Source organism: Antennarius striatus, chromosome 12, assembly GCF_040054535.1.
Source record: "Antennarius striatus isolate MH-2024 chromosome 12, ASM4005453v1, whole genome shotgun sequence".
NCBI classification, from domain to species: Eukaryota; Metazoa; Chordata; class Actinopteri; order Lophiiformes; family Antennariidae; genus Antennarius; species Antennarius striatus.
The window spans coordinates 13,346,994-13,365,897 of NC_090787.1; the positions used below are offsets into that span (position 1 = coordinate 13,346,994).

At 42.1% G+C, this 18,904-nt stretch overlaps 1 protein-coding gene across 6 annotated transcripts in view; it reads left to right on the forward strand.

The window, feature by feature from the left end:
• The window catches only part of myo3b (myosin IIIB), a 60,393-nt gene that overhangs the window by 27,099 nt on the left and 14,390 nt on the right, over positions 1 to 18,904 (forward strand). For 4 of the 6 annotated variants that reach the window (XM_068328469.1, XM_068328470.1, XM_068328475.1 and 1 more), the window contains 10 exons: positions 6,209 to 6,288; positions 6,860 to 6,880; positions 8,160 to 8,237; positions 9,184 to 9,389; positions 11,504 to 11,615; positions 11,759 to 11,921; positions 12,315 to 12,395; positions 13,753 to 13,849; positions 15,163 to 15,211; positions 16,100 to 16,223. In XM_068328469.1, the coding sequence (XP_068184570.1) occupies positions 6,209 to 6,288; positions 6,860 to 6,880; positions 8,160 to 8,237; positions 9,184 to 9,389; positions 11,504 to 11,615; positions 11,759 to 11,921; positions 12,315 to 12,395; positions 13,753 to 13,849; positions 15,163 to 15,211; positions 16,100 to 16,223 (1,011 nt within the window). The remainder of the gene's footprint in view (positions 1 to 6,208; positions 6,289 to 6,859; positions 6,881 to 8,159; positions 8,238 to 9,183; positions 9,390 to 11,503; positions 11,616 to 11,758; positions 11,922 to 12,314; positions 12,396 to 13,752; positions 13,850 to 15,162; positions 15,212 to 16,099; positions 16,224 to 18,904) is intronic. The other 2 variants (XM_068328471.1, XM_068328474.1) reach the window with 1 other exon arrangement.

The following is an 18,904-nucleotide window of genomic DNA, read 5'->3' on the forward strand; positions in this document are numbered from 1 at the left end:
GCAGTCTCCATTATCTCTTGAGAGGCTCAGCTCTTTGCACGGCACACTGTTTTTATTTTCACTAAGCTGTCCCTCTTGGTTTCTCGTTGCTGAATGCTATCTACAGATTGTGGGTGCAGCGGGATATTTTTATGATAAGGTTTCTAAATACCCAGGGGATGAAGAAATACTATTTAGAGAACACAAAAGCAACTCTTCCCACCTCTTTTCTATTGGTTAAATGAAGGTAGAGTAATGTGCTCGTCATTAGCTGGAGCTGTGGCCTCCTGGTCACTTGATTTAGCCGAAATGCTAATAGATGTGTTGAATTATCAGATTCCCACTTCCTACTTAATTTCCGCTAAGCCACATTATGTGATTCACTTCCTTTTTAGAGACCTGTAAATGTGTGCTTTCAGTCCCAGTGGCATTAAATGGAGCTTCAAATCACAAAAGGCACCTTAGCCGAGGCTCCGGTAGAAATCTGTCTGATGTTTCTGTAAACTTCAATTGCAGGTTGTGCACAAGGGAGCCCTCAGCCACTTCCTTTTGGCGTTTAACGGCTTCAGAGGAGTACGCACTATAAAAACAAATTCAATGAACACTTCATTCCAGTGCACAAAGGTGCTGAACAGAAACTGAAGTTGGCTATAATGTTTACTGCTGATGCCACAGTGTCAGTTATGTCTAAAAGCTTCTTTATTTCCTCTTTGTTTCCCTGCACTTTGTGTGTCCTGCCGTTCAGACTGATGGATCAGGTTCATCTGATGATTTGTTGGAGGAGTAAACAGTTGGTGTGTTATCCTGTTTGAGTCCATCTAATGTAAAAGGCCATGCAAAAGCTCACTGTTAAAATTTAAATTTAGATTGCATGTTCATTTAAAGGCAGGAGGACTCCAGTACGCTCACAGACGATCTTCACTTATTTCTTTGGAGTTGGAGGTCTAATTTTCTTATTTCAGTTTCAGAAACTACAGATCATCTCATTTGATTAAAGCTATGAAACGCTCTACTCCGGCTTATCATTTTGGAAAAGATGGTGAGCAGTTTAAAGGGAGATACACCAGAGCATAAAAAACTATAATTCTATTCCTCAGGGTAAAATTTTGTGGGGGATTTAATTTGCATTTTATTTTACATTATATATTTACTGTTATCTGTGAAATTACCATTATCTGTGGGGATCTGATAGAAATCTGTTTTACACCAGGGTGGTTTCACAGTCTTCTCACAGTGCCACCACTAGGGGGCAGTCTAAAAGCCCCATAGCCTGTCAGTGTAGTGGTAGTAAAAAATAAACCTGGGATTCTAAACTACTGTATATACAACAAAAGAACACATATCAAACTGTGCCAGCATATGAACAATTCTTTGAAACCAGAACATTTCTATGAAACATCATTCACATGTATGCTTGAATTTGTTGACACATTCATCTCACCCCCCCGATTGAGAACAAGATGGCCTGAGTATCAATGCATTTCATTTTTGAGGAACAGGAGGAAACTAGGAGGGCCCCCAAAATGAAAAGCTCCCAGGCGGTCACCAGCCACTTGAGCGCAGCATAATGTGGGACCTTGAGGGCTTGGACATGTGGTGGTGTTTTGTCAGAGGAAATGGGATATATTTGCAGGGACAAATTAATCAGAGCCCAGGCCTTTCCCAGATCAGGGGATCACAGCGTTTGGATTGGCTGGACACAGTAGGGCCTGGGCAGCCTGCGGTCACTGCAGTCACAGTAGGTTTCTATGTGTGTGTGTGTGTGTGTGTGTGTGTGTCCACAGAGCTGCTGGCCCTGGCTGATGGTAGCCTAGCACATCTGCACACACAGCACCTCCAGACCACCAGTCTGGTCGCAGAGCTCAGTGAAAATGGAGGATGTGCTGAGTGATGCGCGCCCTGTGAAAACACATCATTCCATTAGCTTCCCTCCTTATTAACATGCACTACTCATCTTCATCAGCACTTTTAACACTACTAATGCATGTAGAAAAAAAACACACGCACACACATCTTCGCTGTGTGTAAGACTTGCATTAATCTGGTGTAGTTTGTTATCATTTTGAATCAGTAGTAAGAACACCAGCTGAGCAATTGAAATATTCATGTCATTAAACTTGAACAATGCAAAAGTGAATGCAGAACAGTAGATGCACACAGATTTAACTGAAGTACCTGATTTACTGCAGCATGGGTTCCATATATAGTAGCAAATATTTTATGCAAGAAACTTAGTGTTCTTTAAATATTAATAAGAAGATGACACTTTTGTGCTTACTTTTTTTCAATTGCATCAGAAAAATGTATTATCAGGCTCTGAAATTCTCCCTGGGGTCGTATGTTACTCACCTGAAGGCCTGGAAAAACATAAGAGAATTATTTAAATCTCACTCAAAAAAGAAATTTGATTTGGTGGATAGATGAGGGAAATTTTTTTTATTACATTCAGACAATAGTACTTCCCTTGAATATTCACATTTAACCCTACTTTGTCGCAAAGGTTCAACATGAAGAAATAATGACAGGCCTCATATTCCTCCTGGGATTTCTGGTGTGAACTCCTCTCCGGGAAACTGTTTGTGTTTTAATCCTTAGAACAGGGTGTGATGTTGGAACAAGCATGATGTTTGATGCTCGCCACTTATGTCAAACAGTTTATACTGGGTTTTACATCTTCACATGAGGCTACTGCTGCATCTTCTCCTGCTTCTGCATCTCCCTTCATGTTTGGAGCTCCTCCTGCGCTGAACTGACAGACTTTTCCCAGCGATGTGACACATTTGGCTCTTTGTTCTCTCCGACTCAAGTCTGTTTTATCCCACCGGGCCGACATCAGGCCTCTCCTCAGACTTCCGCACGCTGCAGTAGACGCTGGCTCAAGTAATACTTTTGTGAAAATTCACCCCTGATCGTGGTATTGGAGAATGTTTTGAGTCAGCAGTGGGATTTTTAATGGTCCCCACACATCAATAGCAAGAAGCCAACACTCTTAAGTCACGAGGTGCAACATCCTTTGATAAATGCAACACTGTGTTGTGTCACTTAAAGCCAATTACACCATGCTTTTTATGATTGATCTGCTCTGACAGTAACGGATGGCATTTAAATCAACACCCCCCCAAGAGCCATCTCTAGGCATAAACGGCTCTGGTTATGGAGGGTGGTGGGGGGTTATGGCTGCTTTAATCTCATTTGCTTGGTTGCTGAGTTGAGTTTCTAGATCACATGTTTTGAAAAAGAAAGCGGGAGAGCGGAGCAGATATCCACCGAGCCTCTGCTCACTCAGCTCGGGAAGGCTGCTCTCTCGTACGATTTTGATTGTCGCCTGTGTTGACAGCTCGATCCGCAGCTTCTGAAGTACAAGGCACACACTGGGGCTCATAAAAGCATGTGGGGAGGTGTCATATTGAACGCAGGATTGCTTTTTAATCCCAAGCACAGAGACTATTCTTGTCAATAGAACCCCAATACAACTGCCAGCTTGAGCTTTTTTTTTTTCCTACAGGATTCTTGCTGGGCTTAATTTTCAAAGTGAACACACAGATGCCAGGCAAGGCTTTTTCTTTTTCTACCCTAGCACCCCCCTCACCACCCTCCCCCCCCAATTCGCTGCACTGCCCCCCTCCTGTCCTGGAAGCCTGGAAGTCCATGCCAAGATCAACTTGCGTGAAGCTGAAACGATCAGTGGGACGCCCCTCCACCGCCTGCTTCCCGACACTGAATGACCTCACGGCAAATATCTCCCTCTATTATTTCAATTATAATACTTTCGTATTAAAAGTCGTCTCTGAATTTGTTGTTATGAGATGGTAAAACTAAGAAGTATTTCCGACTGTAACCAATAGCTTGTGACCCCTTTTCATTTTACTGAACTCGCTGTCAAACAGAAAATCTTCCCTTTTCTTGCTCGTTTCTTGTTTGAATAATTATAATCCACATCATTAGACAGGATCCCTACTGTATCCAAATGAGGTCTTCTTTCAGGCCGGACATCACAGGTGTTCCCCTGGTTTCATGTCTCAGGGGCCAGACATCTTTGAGGATACTGATTATTAACCCATGCTCTAATCAGGAGGTTATATGAAACCCGCTAGAAGAATGAATTAATACCAACCACCAAGGAATACGCCAAGAAATCAGTGAGTGTCCATTTCTAAGGCTTAGGTACAAATGTCGTAGTTTCTCTCATCGTGGTGCAGCCCCTTCATCTCCCCTTGATGGTGTCATGGAAGTGAGAGGCGTGAAAGCGCAGTGACACTCCACGAGCCCGTTCCACTCGCAGCAGCTAATTCATCATGACAAATGTGCTCAGATGATCTGGCCCAGCAGCACTAATGGGGAGAGGAGAGCGCGCTCTTCATTTGCACAAGACCCACTCCAATTAATCCATCCAGCTTTACTCTGAGCTAATTGGAACAAGGCCCTCCCTGCCTGTGTGCTAGTAATGTACACGACACAGTTTAACAGCTCCTGTTCGCAAACATCATACTTTGCGTGTGTGTGTGTGTGTTTAGCTCGTGCCAAAGCAGCATTTGAGGTTGTAAATTCCGTCCTTGCGATCCCAAACACCAGGCCTTCTCACAAACATGTTCATAATTCGCAAATAGCCACTCATTTCCGCATTATTAAATGTATATATTCTTCTTTCCCCCAAATTCTGTAGATATTTTCACAAGCACATTATTAATACCGTGCGCCCTCGTTCTTTGCAGTTAATGCGTTCCAGGAACCACTCCGCGATAGGGCGAGGAACTATTTATTTTATTATTTACGGTAATTTAAAGGTTTATGAACCCTCCCCTTACTGATATTAAACCACCTTGTATCTGTATTACCTTTTCCCACACTCTTATCGACTGTTTAGAGCACTTTTGTGTCTCACGTTAGTCCGAGACTCATACATAGAGCCCTATGTTGGCCTTCAGCCAATAGAATGTGCGTACGGTATCACGAGACTGCCTCCCAAAAATCCGCGATGAAGTGAGCGTTGATGCGCAAATGCGCGAGGGCGCGCTGCATATTAAAGTGCATATTTAAATGTGACAGAATATCTTGAATCTGTTTATTTACCAAATGCAAAATGCATTAATAGCAGAATAAATGAGGAGATGAATAAGTAAAAATTAGCAGATTACTGTCAGATGCTAAAAGAGGTAGAATCACTGCCTTAAAAGAGTGTTTGAGTCCTTTTGAAGTGCTCTCACATCATTTATTTTGGGTTGTTTTGGCTATGACAGAGAAAGCTAGAGAAGTGTGTTTGTGTGTGTCCCATGAGACACCACATTGCTTTGGCTCACTTTAAACTTTTGGCACAAACAGGACATTTTTTGGTCTAAAGTTAGATGTGGTCTGGCCGTTAATCAGTCCATCTTAAATTGATTTTGATCTCAGATAGTCATCCTGTCCTCTGAGGAAGGCAGGCGCTGATGCAGCCTTGAAGCCCGTGGCTGTTTGTCTGACTGAATTCCTGAGAACCTGACACTATGTTTGAAATAATATTGCAGGATCTACCTTCATATTTGTATCGTAAAATTTTGTCTGCGTGTGGCAGAAAATCTAGAACAATTGTTAGCCTGTCACTTCGGTTCTATCTTCAAAACTTACAAAGGTTTTCCTCCTTGCCATACACGGCTGCTCGGGTAATGCTGCAGACGTATTTTTCTAAAGGTGTGTGTGGCACATCTGTGCAGCTATTGTTTATTCATGGAGTAAACCCTTTGAAATGTGTTAAGATACTTCCCACTCATTATAAAAATCCTGCCACCCATGGATTAGGACTTTGATGTCACCAATCCTGCTTCAAAGGCTCCTTTCACTGCTATTAATCACAGTTTAGCCTCTGAAGATATAGCCAGGGAAAACATTTGGACATCTTGTGCAGAAACTTTGAAACGCTCAGACTGTCTTGCATATGCTATGCTGATATCCTTTCCGCTGTGTGTGGGGCTGTTGGACTGCTGTGCACACAGCTGCACTCCTGAATCCATGGGATTCAGCTCAGATTTAGGCTCCTCTGAACTGTCTTTTATGCTGAGCAGCAGCATGAACATTACTGTTAACCCACTGGTGTAGCTGTTTATGTTGCATCTTTGCACGCCAAAACAGAATGTGACCTAAAAGTGTTAACGATTTCTCAATGTTTGGTGGTTCCCTGTCAATAATTACATCTTTCAAACCCATTCAAAGCTTGAAATAAATCCTCACATGACTCCTTATGATTTTTGAACAGGAAATCTGGCAACGTCCAGAGCCCGGGTCACTGCTGCCTCCCGATCTCTGCCGCCGCAGCTCAGTTCAGGACGCAGCAAGGTGAGGCTTATGCTCCTGTAGCACAAATCATCACATCTGAGAACATAATGTTTTTTATTTGTTGCTCACAGGCATTGTGCCATAAGACTCCCAGTAAAAACTTGTGCTGCGAGGTGTAGCCACATTAATTGACTGCCCTGTTATGTTCACTGTCTTGCTTGTGGTGATGCGGCATTGCCATCTGGCATTTGTTGTCTTAAACATAAAAGTAGTTTCAGACTCACTAACTATTGTTGTTTTGTTGTTAATGGGCACTATAGTATTGTATAAATGTCTGAAGGTCCTCTTAAAATCAGCTCAAATAGCTTCATCAACTTACTTCAATAAGAGACCAGGATCATTAAATGCTATTAATATTCCACAATAAATCTTCATGTAGCAACATTCAAAGGACCCGCAGTCAAGTTCATGTAAATGTTCATGTTCAATGTCGTCTGTGTCGGAGTTTGACAAAGATTCATTTTAAATAATTTTCACCTTAAAGGTGAATAACAGCTTCTTTACTTCCTGTCTACCCAACTTTCTCTTCTTTTATTTCTGTGTCACTTACCATCATGTGCCATTCTCAAAGTCTCCCAAATACCTCTTGAAGGTAAGATTTCTGTTGAAAATAAGTAGGTACAAATAGTGGCTGAAGTAAACTGGTCATCTTTGTAGTCCAAACTGTAACGTAGTAGTTGGTCCGTCTATCCGTCCATCCTTAATCCTTTGTGTCCAGAGCATATCTTACCACATTTTCATTCTAGCTTCATCAAACTTCACTCAGAATTTTAAAAGTCTGCAAGGTGCTCATCTTGTCCAGAACTGTCCATTTTAGCTTCACCTGACTTCACACTCTTCTCAGCCTCATCTCATAGCTGAGCCGCTCAATGTTACACGTGAGAGGAAACACATTGTTTTATGGGTACTGTTATGGCTGTTATGGATAAGTATCTGTAAATGTTAAAACAGCTCAGCTCAGTCAGGGAGAGGAGGACGAGTCACATATGGATGAATTTGTTGTATAAAGTTCTGTGGGCGTGATCGTCAGTCATCTTCAGATGCTTCGTTTTATTATAATAATACTTGATGGTTGCATAAACAAAACCCAACGTGACTGAAATTACTGTTCTATTGAACTTTTTATGAGCACCTACTCAGTTATTCTTAAACAAGAAAAAGGCTTTTGAATAACTGCTCAGTGTGATTGATGTAAAATGCATGCTATCATGTTCTCGATCAGAGTGGAGAAAAGTTGACACCAACTAACTCAGACAAAAAGTTACCCGTAGACCCAGACTGGAGTGTGATGGTTGTTAGAAGAGTGAAAGTGAGTTCTTGATAAGTGTTTCTTTCAAAATAGTAAAACGTCTGATTGACATACCTTCCTCACTTCGTACTAGGATGAAATAAAGTGTTAAGATATGCTCTTTTCTACGTAGACTTAACATAAAATATCCATTGCATCATTAATTTTGATGAAGCCATGAACTGCGAAGGCCATTAGAAAGCTTATATTGTGTCCTCGTTAATCCGTCCTCATCGAGATGACTGTCTGCTTGGTGACGGCTAGTCTCATTACTCAGAATGCGGTGCAATTTTCCCATGCCCCACAGCAGTTCAGAGTTATTCTCTGGATTGTTAGCTTTAAGTGTTTATGGGGCTATTTTATACAGACAGCACAGTTAGTACAGCTGTGTATTCCCAACTGGCGCATTTAGAGGAAGGAGACCTGCTGTAATAACACCTTTATCTCAACAGAACCCGCCAAGGACATCAGGTTGCAAATAAACCGCATCTCATTCCAATCTGCTACATTTGCAGAAATGCTCCTGGCCAGAGTCTGGCCTGTTTATCAAAGCGGTGTGTTAACTGTGAGTGTTTGTGTTCAGGTGGACACCATGGAGATGATGCGTCACCCTGAAGAAACCACCAACATGAGGAGACAGACAGTGGCCTCTTATTTCCGGGCAGGTTTTTAAACACGATTATGAATTACGATCCGGATCTGAATCCAGTTTTATCATGAGCTCTCCGTGCTGGCAGATCATTTTTTGATAAAAAATTTTATTCTTAGTTTTCATGAAATTAACAAACCATTCAGAAAAAAGCTCAAAAGTGACCCAGATTTCATAACTAAATATAATGAACTGTCTGGCCCGAGGTCCACCTCTATATGAACAAATGTGGGTGATCACGTGACTGCCTCAAGCGCTTATTGGTGATGCGAAAAAATCAAAGCAGCCAGGAACTCAAGTAGACTCCAACCAACAATCTAATCATATATCTTTTGAGATTTTGCTCCAATTAGAACCTCCATCAATGTCAATAAGTTATTTATAGATCTACTCATCAATGTTTCTATTTTAATAATATGTAAAATGACTCCTGGGGTCATAAGTCAAAAGGGAATGATCGCTAATCATGTACATCTCATCGCTATGGACTGAAGCATTTTTTATGCTGCCTGATTAGCATCAAATATCTAAAGATAAGGTTTGTGACCAGTCGGTGAACACTGCGCTGCTTTTATCAGTTTAACAGTCAAATATTTCCTGCAGGACGGAACAGCTGTAAAGGGAGTGAACTTAGGACTTCCTAAAGGCCCTTATTTACGATGCTCCGTGTCTGTTAGATCTATAGATGAGCAGTAATTCCACACAGATATTTATATTGTGATAGTATAGTGATATGATAATATATTTATTACACTTACATAGATATAAGCATCACATTTAAAATATTGCCACGAGTGATTATTATAAAAATAAAAATTGTTCTTTACATGCTTGTGCAGTTGAGCCTTTTGTGACTCTGATAATATGGATTCATGATTCATGATATGTTAGCTACTCTCTTTTTATGCCTTCTTTTTTTTTACCACTGTTTTACTGTTATCTCATTGTGTGTCTGCAGTACTCGCTGATGGACTTGCTGTCTAAGATGGTCGTGGGTCAGCCACACTTTGTCCGCTGCATCAAACCCAATGACGACAGGCAGGCGCTTTGCTTCTGCAAGGAGAGGGTGATGGTGCAGCTTCGCTACACTGGAATCCTGGAGACGGTGAACATCCGCAGACAAGGCTACTCCCACCGCATCCCGTTTGAAGAGTTTGTCAATAGGTGAGAGGCGTATGGAGCCAGAAAATACCTCAGTTTCACGCGCATGCACTGTGTATCGACAGAGCCCCAGAGAGGGTGCAGAACAAGTGAGCCATGCTCCGCATTAGACAAAAACACGGGTTCTTTAATTAGAGAGGGGAACAAGTTGTGCAGAGTAGGAGTCTGACTAATTGGCAGTCATTAGTGATAGATCAAGACTAAATCCTACAGTTTGTTGAAATGGACGTATACTCCAGTCTGAAGGATATGGACACAATTCAAACAGGGAGGATCTGTGATTACATGGATGATGCATTTTAATGGATTTCCTTTCATTTATACTATAAAGAGTTTGCTCTTACAGAGGATGACCTCAAAAAGCTCAGATGTAGATGCCTTGTCCCATTGGTATTACATTAGAGCACAATTAAAACAAGGCCTCATCATTAAGAGGTATTTACATAGGGTTGTTGTTCTTGCTTTTGAAAATGTGGGACAGGAAGTGATAATTGTATGCTTGTTCAAATGTTCAGCTCCAAATCTATGACGATTGCACTTACATGTTCTCCATTATGACAGAAAATACACATTTATGTTGGGAAAATGCAAGAATTTTCAACATTTCAGATACCCCCAACATTGCCCGTTTAATTTAAGATGATCTTAAGTTGAATTAGTTTGACCTTATAGCCTGTGGAAAGAAAAAGCTGTTGGATGATTGGTTGATCGCACTGTTTTCAGAAACTCGGCGCTTAATTTAATTAAAAAGTTAATGACCAGATTTTTTTTTTCCTTTTTGTGTCCCAGTACGAGAATGTTTATCAGAAAACAATCATAAACCTGACGGCTGATTTGCTGTTTTCTTTGTAACACATTTGCATGTGTGTGCGTGTGTGTGTGTGTGTGTGTGTGTGTGTGTATTACCACTTCAGACTGTATTTTTACACTGCTGCTGAGTCCATATGATCCTACCTGAGCCAGGCAGAAGTCTTACAGACAGACCTGAATTGCTAAACTGCACCTTAAGTGAAAACTGATTTAAATTTGTGCTCTCATATCAAAGACTCGTCTGATGTTACCAAGCAGTGCTTTGTATTTACCTTCAAAGAAATAACAGGTATCAACAGGAATTAGAATGAAAGGCTGTAGACTGAGACGGGGAGGGGAGTTCAAAGAAGTTTTCTTCTTGTTTGTCTTCTTTTTGACCAACACCAGAACACAAGAGAAGAACCAGTCATTTTGGAGCCTCGACGTCCTTGAACAAACACCTAGAGTCGCTTTGTCCCATGCTGGTATTTTGTAAACGGTAACCAGAGGATCAGTCGAATGATTCAATCGGTGTGAACGATAAAAAAAAATCCAGAGGAGCTGGTGAACACTGATAGCATGGAGCTGATGGGTAATTTCTTTTGCCACTGAAATAAGAAACGATGATCCGTTCAAAAGAGCCTCAACAAAGGGCCTCTGTTGAACGCTGAAGTCCTAGCCCTGCTCATTTTTCAGTTGAAATGATGCTCCAGTGTGTGCATGTAAAGAAATGTTAAGATTTTACTTCTATTTTATGTTTTTCTAATTGTAAATGTAATTGATCGTGTTAAAAAAAAACAGAAAACATGTGACCTGTTAATTAGGAGACTTTAGATGCATTGGTAGGTTTTTGGTTAGTCACAGCCAGGCTTTATGTTTCCCATGTCCACTCTTTATGCTAACTAAAGTAACTAAGCTAACTCCAGGCAAAAAAACAAACATGATTATTCTCCAAAATGTCAAGATCTAGTGTTTATCACATGCCTTTACTTTGGTGCAGCCATGCAAGCGGTTTTGGTTTTAGGTCTTGGGTTTATCAGAAGATATTTGCCTGAAGAATTACCCTGATTTCTAACAGTGATCTTGGCAGCCGTGCTGTAGCTCAACTCATGTGAATGTAATATAATTTCAGAAATATTTATTTGATTAACATGAAATGTTGAAACTTCATCCATCCATGTTTCTCATGAATGTTTGATTCTGGTAAACGGGCTGAGCTCTTTCTTTTCTGTGCCTTTCCAAATGCAATCTCTGATGTTTTTTATTATTTTCTATTATTCAGGTTATGTAAGCAATTATGATCTAAACACATGCTTTGTCTCCTGTAGATATTATTATCTCGCATTTCGAGCTCACCAGATGCCTGAAACCAACAAGGGGAATGCTGTGGCTATACTGGAACGGGCCAAACTGGATGGCTGGGTCCTGGGAACAACAAAGGTACCATTATTGTTACGAAAAGAAGAAAAGTGATACACGTGATACGTTTCACCAAAAACCCTCTGTATGAACAGTCCGAGCTGTCCTCTTTAAATGTCAGAAGGTTAAGATGTCTTTCCAATCAGGTTTTCACATCCTGGCAGGTTTTTCTGAGGTACTATCATGTGGAGCAGCTGAATCTGCTGCTGAGGGAGGTGATAGCTCGGGTGGTGGTATTGCAAGCTTACACTAAAGGATGGCTGGGGGCTCGACGGTACCAAAAACAGCGGGAGAAGAGGACACGCGGAGCCATCATCATCCAGTCAGGTACCCACTGAAGACACAGAGGAAAAGGCTTGAAAATAGTTTTGAGAATTCTGAGTCACCGATCCTGCACGTCATCATAAACAGGTGCACTTTTGATGTTGTTGCTTCCTTAATGACCTGTAGTCTGTTCTGGACCGGTGGGTCTTCATAAAAGAGACGAGTTTGATAACAGCTTGACCTACGAGGGTTAAGAGCAATGCTTCAGAGCAGACAATAAGACCTCAGAGAGTTCAAAGGGATCCATCCCTCTGCCACCTGGTTTAGCTGTGTTTTGAAGTGGGATCTTGTGTTGTACGTGCAGTTTATTTTGTTTCACACAGGCAGGACGGCAATCTCTTTCACACACACTCACACACACACACACACACAAACACACCGTCTCTTTCATTCCAGCCTGGAGGGGATTCGTTGCTCGGCAGAACCTCAAGCAAATAAAAAAAGAGCGGGAAGAGGCGGCCGTCTGCATTCAGTCAGGTAAAGAAATGTTAGCATTTTTCTCCTCAAGTGTACGAGTGCAGACATCTGGAATTTCTCCGTGTCCGGTGCCACTTTCTTTATACATTTTGAAAAGAAGAAGGAATAAAGACCTGAAACCTCACATTCTCGTGAAAACCTTTTTTGATCTGAATGAGTGGCCTGCGAAACAGTAATAATTAATTAATAATGCATAAAGAAAAGCTTTTGAAAGTTTGAGCAGCATTTGGTCCCCATGTTTCAGAAGAACAGTGCACACTGAGATCCTCCTTCTCCTTTCATCTCTTTCCCAGTAAAGGCAAGAGAGGGGCTTATCCCTTCTGTTTCCTCACGACTTCCTCTCTCAAATTCCTGGCCTATTACACAGCTCTCACATACCAGAAACAAGATGCCTTTTTATACTGTCAACCTTTTCATCTGAAATGTAAATTAATTCTTACTCAGTGTGCCTTGACGAAGATCAAAGTGGTCACATTAACCTTCCCGGGTCCCTACCCCCCCCTCCCTCCAACCCACCCACTCCCTGGAGCCCCTCACTGGAGGACAGGGGAGGGTGCCAAAAGGGGCAGGAGAGAGGAGGGCAGGGGGAGGAGATCTGGCATTGTTATCCTCAGCCGTCCTGAGGGCTGCCCGCCTCTGGCACACGGAGCATCTCAGTCACCTGCACACCTTGTGTAAAACCCTTGTAAATAACACTGCAATGTGGGTAAACATGGTTTTGGCGTGAGGAAAGCCTTTTCTGTTGTCGCTGTCTTTCTGTTTGAAAAGATGTGTTTGTGTGTGGCCACCGGGGTTCTTTTTTTTTTTTTCGGTGGGGAGGGGGGGGGGGGGGGACTGAACCTGACATAAGTGGGGCCTCAGCCCCCTGGCGTAGTACTCCAACACATTCACATTGTGTGTTCTCTGCAGCTTATAGCCTTTGAGGTGGGCTGCATTTGCATTCTGAAAATAAACAGATGCCTTTCAAATGTATGAGCCTGGTGGCTTCTCAGATCTCAGCGGGGCCTGTGGGACATGCTCACCATTGATCAGATTAGACCATGCAAAATAGAACCACGGATCAACAATGTACTCCAGCGCTCTTTTCCTGCACATATGATTTTACAAGAAAAACACAAAGCCATTTGATGGAGTAAGTCAGCAGACTCACTTACATGGATGCTAAACACGTTTCGCTGCCTCTGAGCAGATGAAGCGTTTTGATGATGTTTGAATCCTTCAATAAATAGTTGTGAATTTTGTTCATTATTTGAATAATGCCTCAGTAGGCATTATGCATGTTGTTTAAGTAACAACAGTGGTAGGATACTGGTTTTTGACCACATAAGAGCACATCTGACATTCATATACCATACAGCTTACAGGGGCCATCGGGTGCGTCGGGACCATGGAACCAAGAGGCACATATGTGACCCTGAGCCTGCAGGAAAGACCACCAAGGAGGGGCACAAAGGGTGAGCCTCATCATCTCATCCTTTATGCTGTTTTGTCATTAAAACATTGTTTTCCTGTAATTTCCTACATCATTTCTTCATTGGTTTGTCTCGCAGCATGTAGAAAAATTAAACCAAAGATAGAGACACTTCACTGAGTAAAAACCCTCACATATGTGCCACTCATATTAAGCCCTGCTGAGCAGACTCCCTTCACCCTGTAATGCTGTTGTTTCAACCAAAAGAGAAATCGCCTCCCTAAGCACCACCTCTTTGAGTTTCATAAATGTAATAAATATCTTTCCACCAAGATAGCACACTTGTCCGACCACAAATGGGGTTGCGCGCTGTGCTGGTCTCCAGATGTACGAGCTGAGGACTTCAGCATATGGGCAGGCCAGCCATTAAGAAAGTATGTGCTAAGCAGAGGAAGCCACCAATGAACAGCAGTGCATCTGGTGTTGATGGTGGATTCTAGCTCCATGTTTAGCTTCTTTAACTCGCACACATCAGTTAGTACTAATTCTGTAATGTTAAGTGGAATATTTCATATAAAACTTCCTCTCAAAGGAAAGGTTTTCCTGAATGCCAAATAAGTTTCAGATTCTTTTACCTCTTAAAATTAGATTTCAGTCATTTTCTGATTGTGACAAATGTAAAGCTTTATAATCTGTTAATACACACATACTATAAACGTAAAAAAAATTCTGAAATCTTTGGTGACTTTTGGTCAACGCTGTGCCTCACTTTTCACACTCACTCCAAAATACTAGATTTACGCATCTAAAAATGTTATGCTCGTTGTATACTCAAACTGAGCGAAGCCTCAACTGGGATTTTTCTCTCCGTGTTTACAATCCTATTCCTTGGTGAGAAAAACTTCAAACCTCCACTTAACAATTCTGTTTAATCAGCGTTGGAATCCCTCCATATAGATTCATTTTGACATGATTTGGCCCATTTTTCTCCTGTAAGATCTATGATCTCACCTACGTGCTGTTCTTATCCTGTTTGATACCCCTCCTCTCAGCAACCCTTGAATTCTGTGTTTGCATCCAAACACCAGAGCCTTCAGTTGCATCATTGAGTCCAAACTGGATGAGACTTTGTTTTTCTAGACTCAAGGCTCGACTGCAGCTGGCACGTAGCATTGTGCTTGCAGATGTGGTGTCTTTTGGCATTTGATTTTGTTTAAATAATGCAACACAGAAAGATATTCATGTCTTGCTCTCTGCAAATTGCATAATCATAAACTGTTGTTTGAGAATAAGTGGAATACTAACTATGTAGTAAGCAGATCATAGTTCATAGTAAAAAATACCTCGTTTTCGCAGGTCTGACAGCCCAGAGACTAAAGAGGGACGTCACATACGTACAGGAAATGTAAGTAACAGGATAGCAGTCATCATTTTATTATGCCCAACTTCATTTGTGTATGTAAAAAATGCTGCTCCACTACAAAGCAGCTTGAACCCAGATTATTCTTTGGGAATTTTTTTGAGTCCTTGAGACAAAAGAGTTCTGTTGCTTCAACCTCCATCTCAGCAGAGAAGACAGGGTGGTACGGGAACGAGAGAATCAAAAGGCTGGAAATTCACGGCTGAGAATAAATGCTCGCTCTTCCCTGAGGTGATTTGTCTTTGCGCTCCTCTTTCTACAGATGTTAGACCCCTTTTTTAGTAAAGACCTGAGGTTCTTTGGTAGCACTTTGATATCCTGCTCGGATTCAATATGTGAAATAGAAGAGCCACTCCGTGACTTGGAGCACATCACAGTCTTTGAAGTCTGATCCAATTTTTGCTGCTCACCATTTGATGTTGAAAGGATGAAATGAGGAAAATGTACAGTTTTTGCCAGTAACTCTGCTGAGCATATGTAAGATTAAAAAAGCAAAATCCTTTGGAGGATGTACTTAGAAATGTTAAGCAGATTAATACTTTCCTATAGCTCTTTTATTCAAAGATAAAATTAAATATGAGAGGAAGTCTGTATGAGCTGTTTTTCAGCCTCACAATTAAGTCAGTGTGGTGCTGTTTGCTAGGAGGTAGAGCTAGTAAAGGGGGATATGCAATTGCATTCGATTAACATTGCAAAGCACATTAATGGGTTCAAGTTATATGAGTGCCAAATTGTAAATAAATGAGCTTCTACATGACTAAATTGAAAACTGAAAGAACACATTTTGCATTTTGCTTTTACTTGTGTCTATTTGTTGTGTGTTCATTGACGTTGCTCTTCTGAGTGTGGTTTTTTTATGCCTCCTCTTTCAAGGTTGGCCTCGACAGCCTCGACAGACAAGTGAAAGACATCAAGAGAGACAAAGGCAGAGCTGAAGACAGCGCAGGGAAGCCTAGCAGGGAGACAGCCAGGCTGCGAGACATGCAGTGTAAACAAGGTAAGCCCGAACACGGAGCTGCTGGGTGCAGGTAATTACACAAAGAGACAGCAGAAATCCTGCTTTAATGGATAAAGTGCCATTTTAAGAATACGGGACCCCTTTCAACCTTTCATCCCAGGCAATCCTCTGTTGCCATTCTTTGCTGACAGCAGAGAGAGGCTTTCCATGTTGATCATTTCTGTGGTATTTTAATAACCCTGGTCAGCTCATCATAAACGTTTCATGACAATTAGGGGGGGGGGCTTCCAAAGCGGCACAATCACTTCAAAGGTTCCATTCTCCTGCACGACAGGTCATCAATGACTCTAATAGATCTGTGCAGCATCGGTGACAAGAAAACACACAAACCCTGATTTGTTGAACATGTTTGCTGTGCTTTTTGCCCCAGGCAATGAATTCCATTAATTTGTGCTGCCTAAAAGGCTGAGTTAGTAGGTGTGCAGGGCGTCCCAGATTATGGCAGTCACCACCAGAGTAGCCTGGGTAATGGGTGCCCGGACCTTCATTAATGTTATTAGGGGGGTATGAGGTAAGAGACGGAGGTGAAAATAGCATTTAGCCGCACGGCGGAGAGATTACAGGGATTAGACATGATAATGTAACATAGACAGGGCTCTCTAGCGGGCCTGGGATTAGTGTCAGCGTGCCACAGCAGGTCTGGGTTAGATAGGGGCTAATGCGGTAATGCTGCGTACAGGTGACCCCCCTCCCCGGCATCACTACTGCTGAAGGGAGCCAGTGATTTAATGCTGGTTTGAGAGTTTTTTCTTCGACATCACTACTGCTTCCTGCCATTTTTAAACACTTTTTGAAATATTAACTGAAATTCTTTTTCTTATATTTTAAAATTTCTTAAGCTTGTAGGGAAACCTGAACAATTCACAAAATGTAGATGAACCTTTGGCTCCTTGGTGCAGGGTATGGCCAAGAGAAATGAAACGGTTTCTTCACTGACTGCCTGAATTAGCCTTGAGCAGATATCATTTCATACCGTACCTGTCAATTATGTTTAATATCCTAACAAAATAAAAATCATTTTCCTCTTCCACCGTGACCTTTACTAATGCTTTGCTTATTTTTTTATGTGGAGAGCAGAGTCTGCTTGTGGCTACAGATTCTTTCAGGAAACGCCATTTGAATACATTGAGAGAGGCTAAGGTGGCTCAGGCACCCAGGGCACACTTTGATCCCCTCAGATCTGAGAGACTTTTTTTGCATCCTGAGGTTGGGCAAGTCATGGAAGTCGTGCCCTGCCAGATGTTTTGAGACCAGGCTCCTTCCTGTGTCTCATCCTGCTGTCGCCTCTGGTGATCGTGTCGGTTCTCTTGGGCTGGAGCTCGACCTGGAGTGCTTCAGAACACCAGCGGAGAAAAACAGAAAATTAGCCATGGAAATCGAATTACCCCACCCTTCCAGACTCTCGCACACACTCTACTCCCTGGTCCCATTAATGCCTAAACGCTGGGCCATGACCTGGAACCTCTCAATGTGTTTGACGGACATTGGCTCTTTTTTTAAGTGATTTTTCAAAGTCTAGTGTTGCAAATGACGTCCGCAGCCCAGTTTTTACCTTCATGCCTGAAACAAAGCAGACCATGGACAGAATATTTGCATAGATTCTTGTTACTGCATATCAAACACTGGCCTGTGCAGCTTTCTCACTCTGAAGCAAAATACTGGGATTTTTGCATTTTATGGTGGGTAGAGCGCATTAGAGCACTTTGTACTTCAGGCACTCTCAGATGTCAGCAGCAGAAACCTTTGATTTCATGTTTTGTCAGTGAAAAAAGTTACACATGCACGATGTACTCTTAAGCTGCACGTTCAAGACGATGTCACCTCCCGTCACCTGTCTCCCAAGCCTGAATATTAATACAACATTTTTGGAAATGAATCACAGAGGCGTGAGCGAAGAGAAAGCTTTTGCTAGCAACAGCAGATATGATCACAGTGCTGCTTATGCTCCTCAGCGTGGTAAACAGGATGGTGCTGAGGATCAGTCAGAGCTAACTTTATGGTTTATGAAAGCTGAGCTACTTATGTTAACAGGCTTTTTGAAGATTATAGTTGTGGTAAACATACATGTCAAGAGAGAGACGATGATAAAGCGGAGCCACAACACTGAGAGCAATTACCTCTGTGCCTGGAAGGATAGTTAACCTGCTCATTTGGAGAGAGGAGAAAAGAGAAACATGAAAAGGCTGTGAAATACTTGAAGTTCACGATGACTTATTGGTTATAGTTACATCCCCTCAGTGCATAACTCTGTATAATCAATACAAATTGATTTTGTTTGTCGCCCTGAGCTCTCGCAGGGCTTTATAGCTGCAGCTGGGAGAGCTGAATGGAAATGTGGATGGTGTTTTACCCACTCTTGAGGTCAAATCCACACTCACCAGTACATCTCACTTTCCTTCCCTCTGCTCCCTCCTTCGGATCTTAAATGTTTTCACACGTCTCCCAACAAGGCTCACAGCCAGTCTGTGCTACTCCAGGCCTCACCATCACCACCAAGACCATCGCCTCCACCATTACCACCACAGCAGCATCAGCAGCATCATATAAACATGCATATGCCAGCCAAATGATCCACCCTTTCCATGTTCTCTAGACAAATATGCTCCCATCCTCTCGCTGTCTCTCGGCCTTTTGATTTATCTGTCTGTCTCAACCAGATG